Raw genomic sequence first — 19,489 nt, 5'->3', positions numbered from 1 at the left:
CCCTGCAGGACAGAAGCAATCAGTCTCCATCGTCGGCATCCATATTCATGGCCATGGTTCACGTTCTGACCTGTAGCCCTGTGTGGGATGTCAGCCTGGGAGCCGGCACTGATGGTCCCCAGAAGTGTACTTCAGGAATTAGCCCACAGCCATCTGCCTCTCCTCCCAGTAACTCGGGCCCTGGGAGAAATAAACAGCTGTTGTCACTGCGGTCCCAGAGAAGCATGAAATAGGGCAAGGAGGAAGGGAGGCGGGAACTTGCAGAGCCAAGGCCGCTCCTGAGAGTGTTTGAAGGTTATTAGTGTGGCTATAATCAGGCCATTAGCCAAATGCAGGTGGAAAATGAAGTGGTTTTGAAATTGCTTTCCAGAGAAAGAAGGGTCTGTGTTCGTATAATCTATGCATGCGATCTCTTTCAAGTAGCTCTTCTGCTGCCTACATGACCAAGGAGCTAGGACTCGGGTCTCCAGCTAACCACAGGCAGAACTAGCCACCCCTCTGGCCCTCAGAAGAGATCCCGGCATGTCAGGGCGTGCCCGCTAACACCCTGCCCTCGACCTCTTCCACCTGCCCCATGTGAGTGAGTGCAAGCTGTGAGTCCCCTCCTCAGACTCCCAGTGCAGGTCCAGAGCAGAAATACTTCCTCTGAGTTCGCAGGCAGCGGCCTCCTTCTGCCTCCCCCAGGGCAGGCAGTGTCTAGTGGCCAGTGCCCAGTGTGGCCATCCCATCCCCTTCGGGCTTCCCAAGGAGAAGCAGCCTCATTTCTAAGAGCGGCTTCTTGATGACAGAAGGGTCCTCCGAGTCCCTGTAGCTGAAGCCTCTTGCCCAGATCCTTCTTCGACACTGAGCAGACCCAGGCCTCCTTCCGAGGCTGAAGAAGAGGAAAGGGTGTTCCCACCTGCTCCTCCCTGAGGTGCCTTGGCAATGTTCGTGACATCCCCAGCCATCCATTTCCTCGAGCCTAAAGCAGGAGTCCTATTCTTTCCTTCTGCCCTGTACAACCCATCGGCGACAAAGTCTGTTTTTGGATCTCGTCAGCCACCATCCTCCTTCCCATTCCATTCCAGTTGTTTCCCACCGCCACAGCCTAACCAGGCCCTCTGCATGCAATTCAGCTGCAATCATGTCCCACGGATTTCAGGTCTGACCCTCTGACGCCTCCAATCCATCCTTTCAGAGCTCTCCGTGTGCTTCGGGTGGTGTCCCAAAGCCTCATCTGCGCCTGTGCGGCGGCCAGACGGAGACCGCTCCCGGCAGGCTGGGAGTTCTGCTTTCTCTCACCAGCAGGCTTCACACACGCTGCCGCCTGTGCCTGGAATGCTTTCCCTTCTCCTCCCTCCTCACTAAATCGGATTTCTCTCTCGGAGCTTGGCTCAGGTTCCACCCCACTCCAGAAGCCTCCTCTGATCCCCCTTTCCCCCAAGTTTGGGATAAGGGCCCCCTTTTTATGAGTGCAGTATATTATCCGTACATCTATCTCCCTTGCCCATCTGGGCTCCTTCCAGGCAAGGATGCTGTTGTAGTCAACTTTGGACCCCCTACGCCTCTACAGCATGTAACAGTTAAAAAGCATTTCAAAAGCATCAAATGGTTGAATTCATGAAAGAACAAATAAAATAATGGAGGAGGTTGCAAAGCGCCCAATGACCCAATGGGACACTATCTTGTTGAGTATGTGGGGGGGTTGCGATAGCAGAACCACGTGTGCAAATCCCACACGCGGAACTAAGGAATGTTTTCAAATGGAGTCCCTTCAGCTTCACCTGGAGACTTCCCTGCACTTTGGACCGGTGTAATCCCCCAGCCCCATCCAATGAAACGTGCTGGCTCTTGGTTCTGTGAGTCTTATCACTGACCCAAGGAACAACGTTTGTGATTGTCCCATAGCATAGCCTGACCAGGTGTTGGATGAATGACTTGGCTACAATGCAAGCACTAGGAGCCTACCATGGGAAAGTTCCCCTACCATGGGAAATCTGATGCACCAGGATGTGCTTTTTCACCCCAGGTTAGGTAAAATAACCTTGACCTTGACCTTAGCTGCTCTCTTCAGAGTGGGTTGATGGGAGCAATGAAAGAACACAACCTTCTGGGCTGACGTTTGTTGGTTTCATGAATAAGGGAGAGGAGGCCAATTGAATCACAGTCTGATTCACAAAGTGGAAACTGCTCTGTCTGGCTCAGCCTTCTTCTTGGGCCAGTTTTTCTGTCAATCCTCCTTGGTGCCCCAGCCCTCCTCTGGTCTCTTTCACAAGCCGGCAGATGTATTTGATGCAATGCTGGCAAAATGACATACAGATGGTTACCCATATGGTGCCAGTTTGGACCTGACTCCTGGAGAAAATTCTGGAAGCCCACTCAGCTATGAAGGACACCCACCAGCTTCCTGCCCTAGGTCCAAAGCTGACTGCTCACGGGGACACAGGTGGGAAGCAGGTGTTTCACATAAATGGACTACCCTCTGCTCATCACCACCAATCAAGCCAGTGGTGCAGGGGAAAGCAAAATGAGAAAGAATCATCATCCAAGAGGTGAAATGACTGGTGGCCAATGAAGAGATGGTCTGGATTCACACAGCATAAATGGCCATATTTCAGGCAGGCTTTGTTTCAGAGAATGCCAGAAACTTGGAGACAAAGGCTTCGAGGACTTCAGATTTAATTCCAGCTGATACAATATCTGGGGGTGCTCGGTCTAACAAATTCCATCTAAGAAATGTCCACAGCAGACAAAGAACAGATTCATTCAGTCAATTGTTCGGAGTTACCTACCATGTGCCAGGCACTGTTCTGGATGCTAGGGACAGAAAGGCGAGCAATTTCCATAAGGACCCTCCATTTTAGAGACTTACATTCCCTTTGGGGGAGGACAGAGATACAAATAAGAATATGTCAGATCGCACTAAGTGCTGTGCAGAAAGGCAAATAGAGTGATGTGATAACAAAGAAGTGGGTGGTACTTTAGACTGGGTGACTAAGAGGTCCTTTTGGAAAAGCTGACATTTGAAGGTACAGTCTGAATGACAAGGAGGAACCAGCTACCACACAGGCATCAAGGGAATGACAAATGCAGAAGCCCAAGGTGAGACAGACATGCTCAGCTAACCCCAGAGCACTAATGACTCCCAAATTTACACTTGCAGCCTACACACTGATTTTGAAATTGAGTCTCAGCCCCTGAAGTCTCAGGAGGTTCAAGCTCAACTTTTCCAAAGGTGAACTCATGGTCTCCCTCCCGAACCACCTCCACTTTCTGTAGTCTACATATCAGTGAATGATGTCACCATCCACGCTGCTCACAAGCCAAGGGGTTGGATGTCATCCGCTGCAGGTTTGGGTTTCCCATGAAACAGCCTCTTAGATGAAGATTAGCATAAGGAAATGTGCTATAAAGTGCTTTTGGGATGCCCACCTGTGGAAAGGAAGGGAGGAAAGCAGGATTGGAAAAAGAAGATGTTGAGCTGCAGTGAAGTGTAAACCTAGGCTTCAGCCAACCCCAAGGGGGCTCTGAATCTGTGACGGCCCTCAGAGTTGTGTCAGGGTGGGACAAAGGGCCTCAGAGTTGTGTCAGGGTGGGACAAAGGGCCTCAGAGTTGTGTCAGGGTGGGACAAAGGGCCTCAGAGTTGTGTCAGGGTGGGACAAAGGGCCTCAGAGTTGTGTCAGGGTGGGACAAAGGGCCTCAGAGTTGTGTCAAGGTGGGACAAAGGACCTGGGATGTGGATTTTGTACCCTGATGTCAACCCAGCACTTAATGTAGGCTGTCCATGTGGCCCTGGACAAGATAACTGTCCACAGCTGAGGGCAATTCTTCCAGGGGCTGGAGGTGTAAGTCCATCAGTCTTGAGAGATTCAGGTAACACCTCAAAACATCTACTTCTCAAAACATCTACTTCTCCCTTTGCTTCATTCCCACCATCCTATAGAGATGAGACCTGTCCTGGGTCTGGGGGGGTGGAGTCTAAATTGTATACATCTCTCCCACCTAGCCCATCCTCCCTTTCCGCCTTGCACTAGTTCAAGTCTCAAAATTTCTTATCTGGACTAGCTCTTCAACCTGCTCTCCTTGGCCGCCTCCAGTCTAAGTCCACATGGTTTCCATGTGGCCATCTTATTTTTCTAAGACATAAATCTAAGCCCACTATTCTACCATTTAAAACTCTTCAAAAGCAATCTTCAGAATAAAATCTGAATTCTCTTCAGGATGAAATCCAAATTTCAGATCACAGATTTTCAGATCCTTCATGATCTGACCCTACTGACGCCTCTGTCCTTATCTCTCCCCACCCCCACCCCAGACTCTATGCTTCAGCCTTTCTGCATGAGTCTTGTATTCTCCAAGTTTTCCTTTGCACATGTGGCTCTTTGGCCAGGAAGGTCTTTCCAATCTCCACCCTCTCTGACTTTTGGGACTCACTGCAGTGCTCAATCCTAAAACAATAACCACCATGATCCATCCCACTACCCCAACACTGCCAGGTCATCTTAGCCTTCCCTCTATCCCAGGATTCACAGCTCTCTCATAATAACCTGATGCCTTGTCCCCCTTCCCTGTGATTCAGCAAGATCCCTAAGAATAGAGACTATATCATGTTGTTTATAGTATCCCAAATACTATCACAGTGCATGGCACATAATAGACACTCAGTAATCAATTAGTCAATCAATGAGAATAAGAGAAGTTAGTAAAGTTGTCTGGGTTTTTTTTTAAGATTTTATTTATTCATTTGAGAGAGACAGACAGAGATAGCGAGAGAGAGCATGAGCGAGGAGAAGAGGGAGAAGCAAGCTCCCCCCCTGAGTGGGGAACCTGACTTGGGACCCAATCCCAGGACCCCGGGATCATGGCCTGATCTGAAGGCAGATGCTTAACCTACTGAGCCACCCAGGCGCCCTGTCTAACTATTTAATACCAAAACGAGGTACGCTAAGGAGTTCATCTACCCAAGAGGGATGTAATAGCTACAAGGATGGAGAGAGTGAATCCTCACACCCCGGCAACAGCCTCCACAGAGCGTAAGGATGGTGTGCAGCCATGAGAGCCCTTTATCCCTGAGCATGGTTCTCACATAAGCTGAGGGTCAGCCATGTCTATGTATTTCTGGTAAGCTGGTGGACATGTCCATAAGAAGCCCACCATGACTCACCTCATAGTCATGCCAAACCCCTTCTCACATGCCTTCCTGCACTACAGAGACTGAGAACAGAAAACCACATCCATTTCCAGACTTCATGTGACCTACTTTCTACCAAGCAGACACACCCATCAGATAGTCAGAAAGTGGAAATGAGTAACATGAGGTGACAGCCACGTGCCGCAAGACCAGAACTGGGGACACAGGTGTTTGGTTCTTTGTAGAAGCTGTGGTAGAAATTCTGCTGCTGGGGCCCTGTCTCAGAACTAATGAAATGGATGCAGTTGGGCCCAGCAGTGGGCTTCTGCTCCAACAGTCAGGCATTTCTCCTGGCTGGTCTCCTGACCTTTGGCAACCTCAACCCCATACCTTATAATAAATCCATTTATCCTTGAGCTAGGACATGAACAATACATTCATTTACAAGGAGGCCTGTGGATTCTCCTTGGAAACGGTTCATTCTAGGGGGAGAAGCAGCCAGATGTGATGAACTTAACTCAGCAGCAGAGTCTCTGTCATCAGAAGGATAATTCTGTCATTCACATGCCTCTCCTGGCCCAGTGCATAAAGACTTCTATCGGAATTCCCTTAAGTACAGGAGAACTGTCAGCAAAAATAGAACCGTGGACTAATAATATGGAAAACACTGAGTCACAGCCAGCCCTGCTTGGCCACTCCCTCTCTAACAGAGTAAAAAGATGGATTCTGCTCCGCTTGCCTTCAAATTATTTTGCAACTAAGGCATCCCGAAGGCTTCAATGAGAGGGGGACATCATCACCACCAAGGGCTAGTAGTGCCTGGTCAGATGACCAGTGGGAGGCCCCCAGCTGGAGCAGTGGTTATGCTAGAAAGGGGAGGCCTTGTTTGTGAACTCCAATACAACTCTCCCTGGGTTCTCCCAGAATATCTGGGCAGAGGAACATGTTGAGGTGCAGGCGTAAGACGCTATTTTGGACCCCGATAATACTGGAGGAGCTCTCATCTGTGAGCCCCTGGGAGTTCCCAGAGATACGTGGGGAGGACTCGTTGGTGGGCTTATGTACGGGGCTTCTCAGGGACTCCCGTGAGTGTTGTCAGGAACACATGGGGGACCTGTCCTTGGAACTCCCAGAAGGACCAGGCAAGGACGATGGTTGGTGAACACATAAGAGACACCTCAGTGTCTCCCACCTCTATACTGGAATACTTATCGAGAGAATGAATGAGACACTCCTGGGCTCAAAATATTCCTGGGAGCATTCTGCATGACCAGATTGACGCAAAACCCAGTGAAATTTAAGGATTACAACTCATGTGATGTTCTTTTTCCCCACAGGCCTGGGGGCATTTTCACATTCATTTTGGTTACTGAGCATTGCACCCCATCCCCCCTCCTGAGAGACAAACTTATTATTTAGGTCTGGCAAATCTTTTGTTGTGGTCACTATCAAAACTTGTGGGCCTGGGAGCCATTTTGACCCTGTCTGGTGACCTTGCAGAGTACTGCTGTGCTCCATCAGGCAACAAAGTTACAATTTAACTCCCAGAAAGCTTTTGTCCCTCCTTCTTGGGACCCCCTCAGTGTTGCCCTCTTGCTATTCACAGAAAGAAATGGGAGCTTTCCGGAACCAGTTGGCCTGTGTGAAGAAAAGAGCGTGCAGGGTCTCTGGATTTCCCAGGGTGCCCCACTTAGTCAGCTGCCAGCCCAATTCCCTCCTTCCCTACCTCCAACACTGAACACTTCCGCCCACTGCAACTTCTTTGCAGAGTTGGGAAACGTGCCCCGAAAGGCATCTGAGAACGAAAGATATGAATAAACAGTTCGCAGAGGAGGAGAAACAAATGACTACTGAACACTTGGAAAGGTGTCCAACCACACTAATAATTTAAGAAATGTTGCTTAAAACCAGCTACCATTTCCACCCATTAAATTAGCAGACTTTTTTTTTTTTTCAAATAAGGATACCTAGAGCTGGCAACAGTGGTGTAAAGTGGGGGTTTTATCTTCTCCTGGTGACACTTGAAATTGGCACAAACTTTTGGGGAAGCCATCTGGCAGTACATATCAAAAGCCCTTCATATGTTCTACGCTTTGACCTTGTTACTCTGCTCCTATAAATCTATCTTCAGGAACAAACCAGATTTCTGCAAGAGGACACGCACTGAGCAATCACAAAACAAAAGTGGAAACATAAATGTTCAACAGCAAAAACTGTTAAATAAATAATGGTACGTGTGGTGGCAGAATCTTAAGAAATATTAAATATCATGTTTTCAAACAAAGTAATCACATGAAGAACTTCTTATGATACAATAATAAGTGGGGGAAACACAGCGTTTAAAGACACATAGGGACTGTCTGACCAAAGACCAGACTCTAAAACATAAAACAACTTCCCAACAAAATAAGATGATCACCCAGTTAAAACGTGAGCTTAAGGTTTAAAGACATGTCACCAAAAAAAGGCATGCAGATGACCAAAGCACATGAAGAACTGACCCCCATCAGTAGTCATCAGAGAAATCCAAATAGAACCAATAAGCTAACACTACGCACTCACCAGAATGTCTACAATCAAAAGGGGGAGTAAGCACTAGGTATTGCAAAGACTTGGAGCAAATGGAACTCTTGCGCACTGCTGGTGAGAGTTGAAAATAGTTCAACGACTTCAGAGAATGGTTTGGCAGGTTCTCATAAAGTTAAACATGCTCTTACCCCATCATCCGGCAACCCCACTCCTAGGTATGGAACCAAGAAAAATAAAAATATATGTGCACAAAACTTGGATATGAACATTCATCATCACTTCATCAACATGGGCAACGATCCAAACGCTCTCCTACGGGAGGATGAGTAAGCAAACCGTGGCTCCTGTAAATAACAGAATATTACTTAGCAACAAAAAGAACAAACTGGTGATTTGTACAACAATCTGGAAGAATCTCAAAAACATGATTCCAGGAAAAAGAAGCCAGACACAAAGTGAACATACTGTGTGCTCCATGTATATAAAATCCCAGAACAGACAAAACTAGTAGTTTCTTGGGACTGGGTGAGGAAGGGGACGCAGGGATTGACAGGAGACGAACAAAGGAACATTTCGGGGATGGAAATGTACTACATCTTAACTGTGCTGCGCTTTTTCAAACTCTGTGAGCTATACACGTAAAAGGGGGGCATTTTATTTTATTTTGTCTCAATAAAATTTCTTTTGTTTAAAAATATGTTATAGAGACTTCTGGTATAAAACAGCACATTAACTATATGCATCTCTTTGAGACCCCACTACATGAGAGTAAAGAAAAAAAGAGCAAGTAGGGGGCTCCACTTCAAAAGACTTGGCCAGGTTGGAAATTGGCTGGACAGGTGGTAACTGACCCAGTGGGGTGATGAGTCCCTCAGCCTAGAGCACATTCACTGGGTGATTTGGCCAAAGGAAGAAGGCTGGCACTCAGAAATGTCCATGTGAATCAGGGCAGGAGCGAGACCAGGGAGGGACTGCGGAAGGTATCACTGAATATCTGTAGATGGGACAGTCTTCCTATACTGTGCTGTGGCACAGAAAGCAGTCAAGTGCCCCTACACCACCTGCAATAAGACACCAGTATGTTCCATTCTTAAACACACACACACACACACACACACACACACAGATGTATCAGTATAGAAGACCCAGATTATAGGAACCCTCCAAGAAAGTAAATCAAAATTATAGAGGACAGAAAAAATAAGGAAATCAAGACTCAATCCGGAAACTCCAGGTAGTAGTATTCCAGGGAGAACAGAGAAAATACAGGGAAGACATTATCAAAGAAATAATACAACAAAACTTCCCAGAGCTGAAGGACATGAGCCTCTGGAATAAAAAGACCCCTCAAATGCCTAGCACAATGACTGGAAAACCACCTGTACTTGGTACATGATTGAAAATTTTGGAATCCTAGGGATGAGGAGAAAATCCTGAAAGTTTCCAGGGTGTAAAAAAAAAAAAATACATCTGTAAGGGACTCAGAACCAGGCTGGCCTTAGGTTTCTCATAAGCAATGAGGGTGATGATTTCAAAGTTCTGAGAGCACATTGTCTTGAATCTAGAATCCCATACCCAACAAAAGCACCAATCAAGTGTTACAGTGGAATACTGGAGGACTCAAAAAATTTACCTGCTTCACACCAAATTTCTGAAAGTTACCTAATGGACTGCTACCAAACAGAAACCTAGAAGATACTGATCCACAGACAGTGTCAATCACAGCAAGACAGAGAACCCGGGAGCAGAGCCTCTGGAGAGCAACATACTTACTGGCTTACCTGATTGGATGAAAAATTGGGGGTAAAATGGCAAATTCAATAAAGATAAAGCAAAGGGACAAGGAAAACCTAGGCAAAAACAGCTGTTCAAACAGCAAATGCACCGTCAGGGTACTGCTCGGCCCTGCAGGAGCCACGGTGACACAGCCACAGTGACATAAACACTTTTTATCGATTCTTAGCTTTCCAGAAGAATCTTTAGAAAAGATGGAAAACTTAATGGTTGCATGTGGAACACTATGGAAAAGCTAACATACTGCAGACCATGCAGTCGATCCTTGGGTTCCGGGAAAGGGACCTGAGAAAGGGCGGGCTGCTGGGGAGTGTTACTATCCTCCCTGTAGAACATGAAGGGTCAAAGTAACTGTAGAGTTGATAGAACAAGATTAAAAAGATGTGAGTTTGTTGCTTGTAATGAAAAGTAACCAGTAGGGGAATTATCACCATGGAGGAGATGGGGACAGAGAAGCCACATCATGAGAGCAGGAAGTCTAGGGGATAATGTCTAACACTGATAAGCAGGAAACCGTGGTAGACCCATGTCAACTGGAGACACAGGCTGACATAACCACCAGAAGAAAATACCAGAAGGGCTCAAAGCAGCTGCCTCTGAGGATCGGGACTAGGGATGGAAGGAGGTCAACAGCAGGACTGCTCTCCATCCTAAATTCTTCTTTTCTTGCCATTTTTATTTAATCCTGTGTACATATTACTTCCCTGATTTTAAAAAAACACATAAAAGACCTGTAAACAGCATACAGTTGCCAATATTCTAAAACATGCACAAATAAGTTCATAGAAAAAAGACTTGAAGGAAATACAGTAGCTGTGTCTGGGCGGAAGCTGTGTTACGCTATTTAGCTGCTTCTTTCTACTCTTCCACTTTCCCAAATTTCCTATAATGAGCATCCATTGTATTTTTAGAAACAGAAAAAAAGTTATATAAAAAATCGTAACAATGTTTAGAAACCAGTTTTACATGATACTGGAAACGAAGTGAAGGAAACAAAATTGAATATAAAAATAAATTTAATTATTTAAAACAATGAAAGTAGAGAGATTTAAGAAAATATTGACAGTAATTACCTTGGTAGTAGTGCTATGGGTGATTTTTCTCATCTTATCTTTCCTTTTTGTCCCCAGTATATATTTTTCGTAATAGCGTATTAAACCAGGTTTGGCTGGAGAACTAAATTTCATCTTTCCATTGCCTTCAGACCAAATTAATTATGTAACGCCTCTGTGTGGCGCTAACACCCAGAAGGCCCCGGATGAGCACCTGCGGCATTAACGGAACTAAATGTAGAGGAGGTTCTCTGGTTTCTGCTTCTAACTAAGCCAGTGGGCCTCAGCAACTCAGCATTTACCTGGTGCCTGCTGTGTCCAGTGACCTGAGGGAGAGGCTGCGTGGGTGCGGGATGTGAAGAGTGCTGGCCATGTGGCAGACCAGTCTGCAGAAGAGAAGAAACACTCACATGTAAAACAGATGGAAAGCTTGCCCATAGCTACAGCGAATGGTACATCGAGGCTGAAGGGGTGGGTATCCTTGGAAATCCTCGGTGGTGGCATCGTCAATGGCAGCCTCTCCTCTCCCCTCCTGCTTCTCCTCCCCCCTCCTGCTTCTCCTCCCAATGCCCGCTTCCCCTTCTGCCACCTAAAACCAACACAGGCCCTGGGAAGCCAGTTCTCCCCCTCCTCCACAGCCCCAGGAGGTTAAGAGTCCTCCAAATGTCTGAGACAAGAATGGAAAGCAACAAAAACACCTGGGCAGCTAGGTGTTGACTCCAGGGGAGCTAGGCTTAATCCGTCTTCCTATGGAGAAGCGAAGAAGCCAATAAGAAGAATAAGTAATAAAGAGTACACCGAGCTGTCTCTGAAAATGGTCCACAAGGGAAGGCTGAGAAGTACCGAGTGTGTTCTCTGGCCGAGTGCATCCACAAGACTCTCGGGTGATCCCAGCCAGATTTGCTGGTTCCCAAGAGACTGTCAACAACAAGACGACAAGAAACGCATGGCATGGGCGTGGACGCACAGTGATCGCTATTTCGAGCAGGAGAACTTCCTTGGCTGCCCCATCTTCACCTGCAATGGCATCAAGACCAAAGTAAATATAACAAGATGTCAAATTGAAAGTTTTGCTCGAGGCATCATGACAGACATAACATTCTAATGTGGTGCCGGAAGAAGATGCAAATCTTTGAGGTAAGATGGAAAAATGGGTTACCGAACTCAAACTTCTCACTGACATTCACACTGAGGGCATGAAATGATCTGGCTTGTAGAGATTAAGGGAGAGGATCTGTAGAGAAGATTTATTTGGAAAAAACGTATTGATGTGTTGTAAGCCTTAACCCTTCCAAGAGGGAGGGTGCGACTATTTCTCTTCTCAAATCTCAAGAAAGGGACTTCAGAAAGCTTGGTACATGTCCCCTGGGACTGGAGGGACACCGTGAACCCATGATGGATTCCAGGCTATGAATCTAAAAGGCAGGAAGAGACGGGCTGGCTGGCTTCTCCTATCATGGATGCATGGAGATACTTCTGCAGCCTGGAGACTGACCTACAAATCCCAGTGTCTGTCTGGGCAGGGACACCTGGGTGTTTCACCTGAACGGGATGTGAGCCAATGATGCGAGAGGGAACAGTTGTGGTCAGGTTGGGCACTGTCCAACAATCCTATAAGGAGAAGCTGAAATGATCTCCAGTTCCTAGGAGCGTGGGAAGTGTTGTAATGAGCTCGAGGAGAATAACTGCCCAGGAGGAGGAACTGAGAGAGAAAAAAGAAACCTACTGTCCCCACCCCTTCACCAACCACAGGCTTCCTGCCTGCAAGTAGCCATTCTGATGAGTTGTAGAGCTGGTATTGCACGGGCCTGGGCATTCTGATTTCTGGGTTGAGACAGTGTCTGGTGACTTAGCATGACTGAAGGACTTTTATTATCTAAGAGGGAGCTGAAAAGGCATGAAATGGCATGTTTCCAACCAATGGAAAGGAAGAACTTGCCTCCATGAATACATTTGAAAAAGACAATGGAAATGAAAATAGCATTGCTGGGGCACCTGGGCGGCTCAGTGTGTTGAGCAGCTGAATCTTGGTTTTGGCTCAGGTCATGATCTCATGGGTTGTGAGAGAAGCCCCACAGTGGGCCCCAGGCTCAGCGGGGAGTCTGCTCCAAGATTCTCTCCCTCTGCCCCTACCCCCTACTCCTGTGCATGTGTTCACTCACTCTCTCTCTCTAAAATAAATAAATAAATCTTTAAAAAATAAAAGGAAGAAAAGAAGACCGCATTGTTTTATACTTACCTCTCAAGGGTTCTGATTGCTCAAAGTCCACACCATTCCCTCTGCCATGGAATTCACTGCTCCCCAAAACCAAAGACTGCTCTCTCCCCACAGCTGAACTCGGTTCCAGTCCTTTAGATGGAGCCATAGGTTGGCTAATGAAAATATTCAAAAAGATGGAAGAGGCGATGTTAAGTAAAGCGAGGAGCTTCGTGAATGCAGGAAACCCTACAGAGGAAGGGGTAAGGCTGCTCAAGCCACCATTACTGCTCTCGGAACCTGGATATTCTGCAGTACCAAAACAGGAGGTCCAGAAAGTTCTACCACCAGCATCACCGAAAGGAAATAACCATGGATAGAATTATGATTCAGGGCGGGGGGTTGGGGAGGAGAAGTAAAAAAGGAAACTAACATCTTGGTGAGCGCTTCACACGTGCCAGTAACTTTCACACATGTCATGTCATTTAATTTTTGCCACTGCCATGCAAGGAAACACCATTATCCCCATTGTGCAGAGGAAACATAGGACTTGTGGAAGTTAAGCTAATTGCTCTTGGTCGTAGTCTGTAGAGCCCATCCGCCTTCCACTGTACCAGGCTGCCTCTCCATATTGTACATATTAGGTTGGGACTCTAAGGGGCAATGTAATGCCAAGAGCTATGGGGTGCCTGGCTGATAGCTCTATGAGTGACACCAAAAAAACCAGTACAGGAAGACAGTGTGGTAGGTAGGCCAAGCCCCAGAGTTCAGGCCCTTCCAAGGGACAGCCTCCCATAGCGTTTTGCTAAGAGAAGCAGATCCTAGACACCTAGGGCCTCATCCCCAACCACTGTGCTGACTGACCCAAGGCCTCCAGCCTGTATACGGCCACAGACCAGGAAGGGGTCTTGTTCAGTCACAATTCCCCCAGAGACAGAACCAATAGGAGATTTTATATATATGTATGGAGAGAGAGAGAGATTTATTTAAGAAATTGACTCACACAATTATGAAGGGACTCACAGGAACTAGAGAGCCTCCTGGCTCCTGAACTCTATTCTAATGTCTAGGAGGCCGGGTGATTTAGCTGTTCTTGCCTACCTATCTTCCTTTAACACAAGCATCAACAAAGTATGGCCCATGGGGCAATCTAGCCTGCCACTAGTTATTGTAAATAAAGTTTCATTGCAACACAGCCACGCCCATTCCTTACAATATTATCTCTGGCTGCTTTCACATCGCAGAGACAACGTTGAGTAGTTGTGACAGAGACCACATAACCCATTAGGCCTAGAATATTTACTGTCTGGCTCTTTACAGGACAAGATTGCCTTCAGGTAACGTTTATTATTGAGCTCTTTCTATATGCGGGACGCCGTTCTCAACGCTTTGCTTGCAAAATCTCCCTTAGCTCTCACAAAGCCCCTGTAAGATTAATCCAGGCCTCTCATTACTCAAATTTTACAGATGAGGAAACAGACGCCTAGAAAGGCTAAGTAACAATTTGCTCCAGGTCCTAAGTGCTAAAGGAGGATTCAAACCCGGCAGCCTGACTCTTGGAGTCTGTTTTTTAACGTCTGAAGCTCTCCGGCCATCCTGCCATCATGTACTCCATGCACCCTCACGATAAACCCCTCGTTAGAATACAAGCATTTTTATGCCCGAGACTTTTTTTTATTTAAGATAGTTCTAAAAGGATTTTTGTTAACATTTTTACCCAGAGTAACATCCAAGAAGCATTTGCGGTGGGGCGGCATGCATGTGATGTGCCGGACCTCCAGGCTGTGACTGCAGTGACACTCCAGTCCCCAAGACGTGGGCAGAGCCAAGCAGAGGGCAGTCGATAGTCCCGAGGACTTCTCAGAGGCTGGGGTCACTGGCAGGAATATCATTGCCAGTAAGCGATCTTCTGCCATATTGAGATGAGCTGAGGAGGGCCGCTCCTGCCATCAAGGGTCTACCACAGACATTCCCGGAAGGAGAAAGAAGCACCACCACCAGAAGAAGGGCTAGCTACTAAAGCCAAACCAAAGCTGGAAGAAAGGTAGGAAACCCATGAGTTGTTCTTGGTTTCTGCCTCCTCCCACAACGTTCAGCAGCCTGGGATTGATGACCGCCTTAACGAGGGTAAGCAGGAGGGACACTGAAATATTTCACAGCTGTTGCAGCCCAGGGAGCCATCGGGAGAAGGGATGCCGGCCCCCAGCAATGAGACCCACCCTGTGTCCGGTGTTTACCCGTTAGTGACTCGGTTGTGCGGAGGTGGGAGAGGGTCCTCCGAGAAGAGGGTCCTGGGTCAGGACATGAGGGAGAGGTGGGGGCAGCGGCCATTTACCAACTGGAAGGAAGAACTCCCCGTTTTGACACACAATATGGCCAGACCTGTGCACCTTGCTGACCATCGGCTCAGAGCGAACAGTCACAGACTTCGACCCTAAAGATCGTTTCCATTCGCTTCGCCAAATATTCCTGTTCATATGAGTCACCTGACATGCTGGTTAAAAAGGCAACTTTCTGGGGTGCCTGGGTGGTGCCGTCAGTTAAGTAGCCGGCTCTTGGTTTCTGCTCAGGTCATGATCTCAGGGTCCTCGGATCGAGCCCTGCGTTGGGCTCCATGCTTAGCACAAAGTCTGCTTTAGGATTTTCTCTCTCCTTCTACCCCTTCCCCAGCTCGCTTGTGCACGTGCTCTCTCTCTCTGTCTCTAAAACCAGTCAATCAAAAAAAAAAAAAAAAAAGGCAACTTTCCAGGGGAGCCTGGGTGGCTCAGTCAGTTGGCTGTCCAACTCTTGGTTTTGACTCTGGTCATGATCTCAGGGTCATGAGATGGAGCCCTGCATCTGGCTCCGCACTCAGAGAGGAGTCTACAAGGGATTCTTTCCCCCTCCCTCTCCCTCTGCTCTTCCTCTCCTCCTCATGATCGCTCTTGTGTGCTCTCGCTCTCTCAAATAAATAAATAAATAAAATATTTTTAAAACCAAAAATGCAACTTTCTAGCCCTCCTTGCTAGAGATGCTGGCAGTCTGCATTTTCACCTCTACCCTATAACGCTTACGGTCTGAGATGCTCACAGAAGAAAATAATCCAATCCAGGTTTCTCAAATATCTCCAGTGCTGAGAAACAAATTCCTAGGCCCAACCTACCTCTTCTGACCCAGAACTTCCAGGAGAGGGGCCAGGGAGGTTAAGTCACCCAGAGAGTCCCAAGGCACCTGGCGTGCCCCCTTGTTCTATGAGAAGGGAACTGGCTGGTGGTGGAGGTTAGAAGAACCAAAATCGGGGCACCTGGGTGGCACAGCAGTTGGGCTTCTGCCTTCGGCTCAGGGCGTGATCCCAGCGTTATGGGATCGAGCCCCACATCAGGCTCTTCAGCTATGAGCCTGCTTCTTCCTCTCCCACTCCCCCTGCTTGTGTTCCCTCTCTCGCTGGCTGTCTCTATCTCTGTCAAATAAATAAATAAAATCTTTAAAAAAAAAAAAAAAAAGAAGAACTAAAATCTCCTAACCACCTGGTCAGTAGTCTGTCTCCCTGCAGGCCTAGAAAGTGCTGCATGTTTATTAACCATCAATTAATCCTCATAACAGGGCAGGATTCTGTAAGGTGAGCATTTTGACCCCGGCTTTACAGAGGAGTCCAGCACAGGTTCAGTGACTTACTGAGGGTCCAACAACTCAAACACGGTGGAGCCAAGATTCAAAGCCGGGTCCTCCTGCCCCCACGTGCAGCCTCCACTTCCTCTCCAGCAGGAGGCCTGCTGTGATTCAGACACACCTGCAAGAAGCAAAGACATTTCCCCTCACTTACCGACTGTAAAGGAAACAAAAAGCCTAGGTCAAACTGCACCCTTGGGCAAACTCCTGCACAGTTCTTTAGTTAGCTGATTGCTTCCCCCAGCCTTCTAGAAAGATCTTAAGTTCTATTTATAGTTGACCCACAGAGCCCCGATTCTTTCCTTCTTCGGTTCCTGAGGCCCCCATCAGTTAGGCTATCATGGCTCTGATATTCTGAGTGTGGGCAGAGTGGGGATTAAAACACTTCTGCTGGTTACCCAAAAGCCTTGATAACATCACACCATCTTTCACCAGCTGTGCTAGGAGGAAACCACTTCCTCCCTCTCCCAAACTGCTTGCATATTTAAAAGTTAATTGCCCAAACCTCAGTCCTGTTGAATTAATTGCCTCATCAGTTGACCACTCCTCCTCTGGCCTATAGTGGGAACAGGAAGGAGAGTAAGGCCAGGGGCACTTTCTCCTGCGAGGGACCCCTCGCAGGATGGGTATCACCATGTGGTGGCTCTTGAAGGCCGCCCCCTTGAGCTCACCTCTGTCTGCACATCTTCCCTTCCACCTGAAAGCTTAGATCTTTCCAGTGTGTCCAGGCCCATTTCTCTGGTCCGTAGTCACACTTGAAAGCCAGCCAGAAATAGTGACTGAGTTGCCCTTAACAGCCATATTTTCATGGTCTATGGAAGCATGGTATCTTCCATAAATGATTCATTGGGAGACTCTAAGTGCATTTTATTTTCTAATAACCATCTCTCTCTGCCAGTCCATTACAGATGAACTAAGATACCGAAGAGTGGTGAACCCTCATAAAAGATTACCCACCGTGTGCCCAAAATGACCACACTGACCTTAGCAATATTAATCCCTGGCCCAATTTTGCTGAATATGTCATACACATCCTCAGGTCACCAGAACTATGGTTCAGTGTGTTTTTCCAGCTATATTAAGTAACCTGTGTGTATGGTTTAATCATGAGTGTGAACGTGCAGGCACAAATCACAATCTCTGGATGCTGGAATTAAAAGGCGGTATGAACCATCCAAAAGTCATCTCCACCACCCTCCTGCATCTCCAAAGGCATCTCCTGAATCGTTCCAGACAAACTCATATGCAACCCCTTGTTTTAAAAAAAAAATCTTAACCCCAAGAAGAAGACGTCAAAGCTTTCTCTGTAATCTGTTTTGTTGGTTAGCGGGTCTCATGAAGGTCCTTGCCCTGGTCTGATGGATTTCCTCCTTTTTCTTTCATGCGGATGGAGAACAGCCCACCGAGAGAAGAAGGCTGATTTACCATCAGTAAATTATGAAATGGTGCCTGTGTTTACACTTCTATTCTCCATCAAGGCATCTGTTTATTTAATTGATGGTCTCTGCCTTCTTTAAAGGTTACTCTGATATTTAGCAGGGTGTTGAGAGGGGCCGAGACGTGATAAATTATGCCTGCATTCACTCTTCTCCATCACCAGGGCCATCGCCGCAAAGCCTGGTGGCCTACACTCCACCCGTTCTGTGCCACCTGGCGGCTCGGATCTATGCAAAGTCATCAGCGAGCCGATAACTGCTAAACGTAAGACACTCTTCTTGGTTCTGATATGGTTTGCCCACTTTGAAACATGCATGTGAGGAACACTCGAAGGACCAGGGTTTACAGTCTGGAGGAGAAGACACTCAAACAAAGAGGATTCTGGTTTGAAGGATCTGGTTTGCTTGGAATGCCCCTGCATTCGTTTTGTTCTTTGTTTTGTTTTGTTTTGTTTTATCATTGCTCTCATAAGCATAGTGCCTTAAAATAACACAAATGGATTATCTTTTGGTTCTGAGATTCAGAGGTCCTAAAATCAAGGTGTCAGCAAGGCTGGATTCTTTCTGGAAGCTTTAGGGGAGGAGCCGCTGTCTCACTTTTTCCAGTTTCTAGAAGCCGCCCACATTCCTTGACTCAAGGCCCATTTGTCCATCCTGAAAGCCGGCAATGGCCGGTCTAGTCTTTCTTACGTTGCCTGACTCTGAAGCTGACTCTTCTGTCTCCTTCCTCTATCTTTAAAAGCCCCTTTTATGCTGGACCCATCTGTATAATCCAGATGAATCTCCCTAGTTTAAGGTCAGCTGATGAGCAAACTTGATTCCACCTGCAACCTTAATGCCCCCTTGTGCAACATGACATATGCTGAGGACAAGGACGTGGACATCTTGGAGACGCCATGGTTCTGCCTACTGCAGCCCCTACCTGGCAGGGTTAGGATCAGTAGATAGAAGTTATCGAGAGTCCAATTTCGGTCCAGTCTAAAAGTTCAGGAAATAAAGACCTTTTCAAAAGTCAGAAGTGCCTAGAAGTCGAACTATCTTCCACTGAATTCCCAGTTCCTACAGGGCTTTAAGTATAGGCCAAAGGGCCCCTTCATCTTATGTAAGTGGTTCCTACATACCAGGCACTCTGCTAAACCCTAGTCATACTTTACATAGCTTATTCCTTACAAGAGTCCTACCAAATAGAAGTTACTAGTTTAGAGAAGATAAATCTGATGCCTGGTATTAGCTGCTTGACCTTAAGCAAGTAACTTGACCTCATCAATCCTCAGGTTCCCCGTCTATAAAGTGGGTAGAATAACCCACCTCAAGGGATAGTGATAAGGATTAAATGGGATAATAGTAGCATCTCATTCATTGGTTTGTTGAATCTTGTATGAAATATGGTTAGCCCAGTGTCTGCGTCATTGTGAAGGCTCAGTACTTCACACCATAATTCAGCAGCTTACGCTACACCGGATATAGTAGACACTCCTTGGGTGTCTGCCCAGCACCTAGAAACCTTCTCCCAGCATCCGCCCACGGCCCTCAGGCAGTCCTGTTTCTCCTCTGTGTCCCTGACCTCCTGGCCACGGCTGATTGGTCCAGTGGTGATCACCTGACTCAAGCCAAGCCAATAGGTGTTCTCTGTGGGGAATCAGCCATCAGACCACCACCAGACATTTGACTCGGTCTCTGGGGGTCACTTACCCTGGACCTGGTTTTGGAGGACATTCATTT

The 19,489-nt window shown here is 47.1% G+C and overlaps 1 protein-coding gene across 1 annotated transcript in view; it reads left to right on the top strand.

The window, feature by feature from the left end:
- The window catches only part of RGS6 (regulator of G protein signaling 6), a 581,147-nt gene extending 566,602 nt beyond the window's left edge, over positions 1-14,545 (top strand). The window contains exon 18 of the mRNA XM_057318706.1: positions 14,405-14,545. Coding sequence (XP_057174689.1) covers positions 14,405-14,530 — 126 coding nt within the window. The 3' untranslated portion in view covers positions 14,531-14,545. The remainder of the gene's footprint in view (positions 1-14,404) is intronic.
- The last annotated feature ends 4,944 nt before the right edge of the window (positions 14,546-19,489 follow it).

The sequence above is a fragment of the Ursus arctos genome, unplaced genomic scaffold, assembly GCF_023065955.2.
Source record: "Ursus arctos isolate Adak ecotype North America unplaced genomic scaffold, UrsArc2.0 scaffold_25, whole genome shotgun sequence".
NCBI classification, from domain to species: Eukaryota; Metazoa; Chordata; class Mammalia; order Carnivora; family Ursidae; genus Ursus; species Ursus arctos.
Note: the sequence above shows the minus strand (reverse complement) of the source record. Positions and strands in the feature narration are given on the sequence as shown.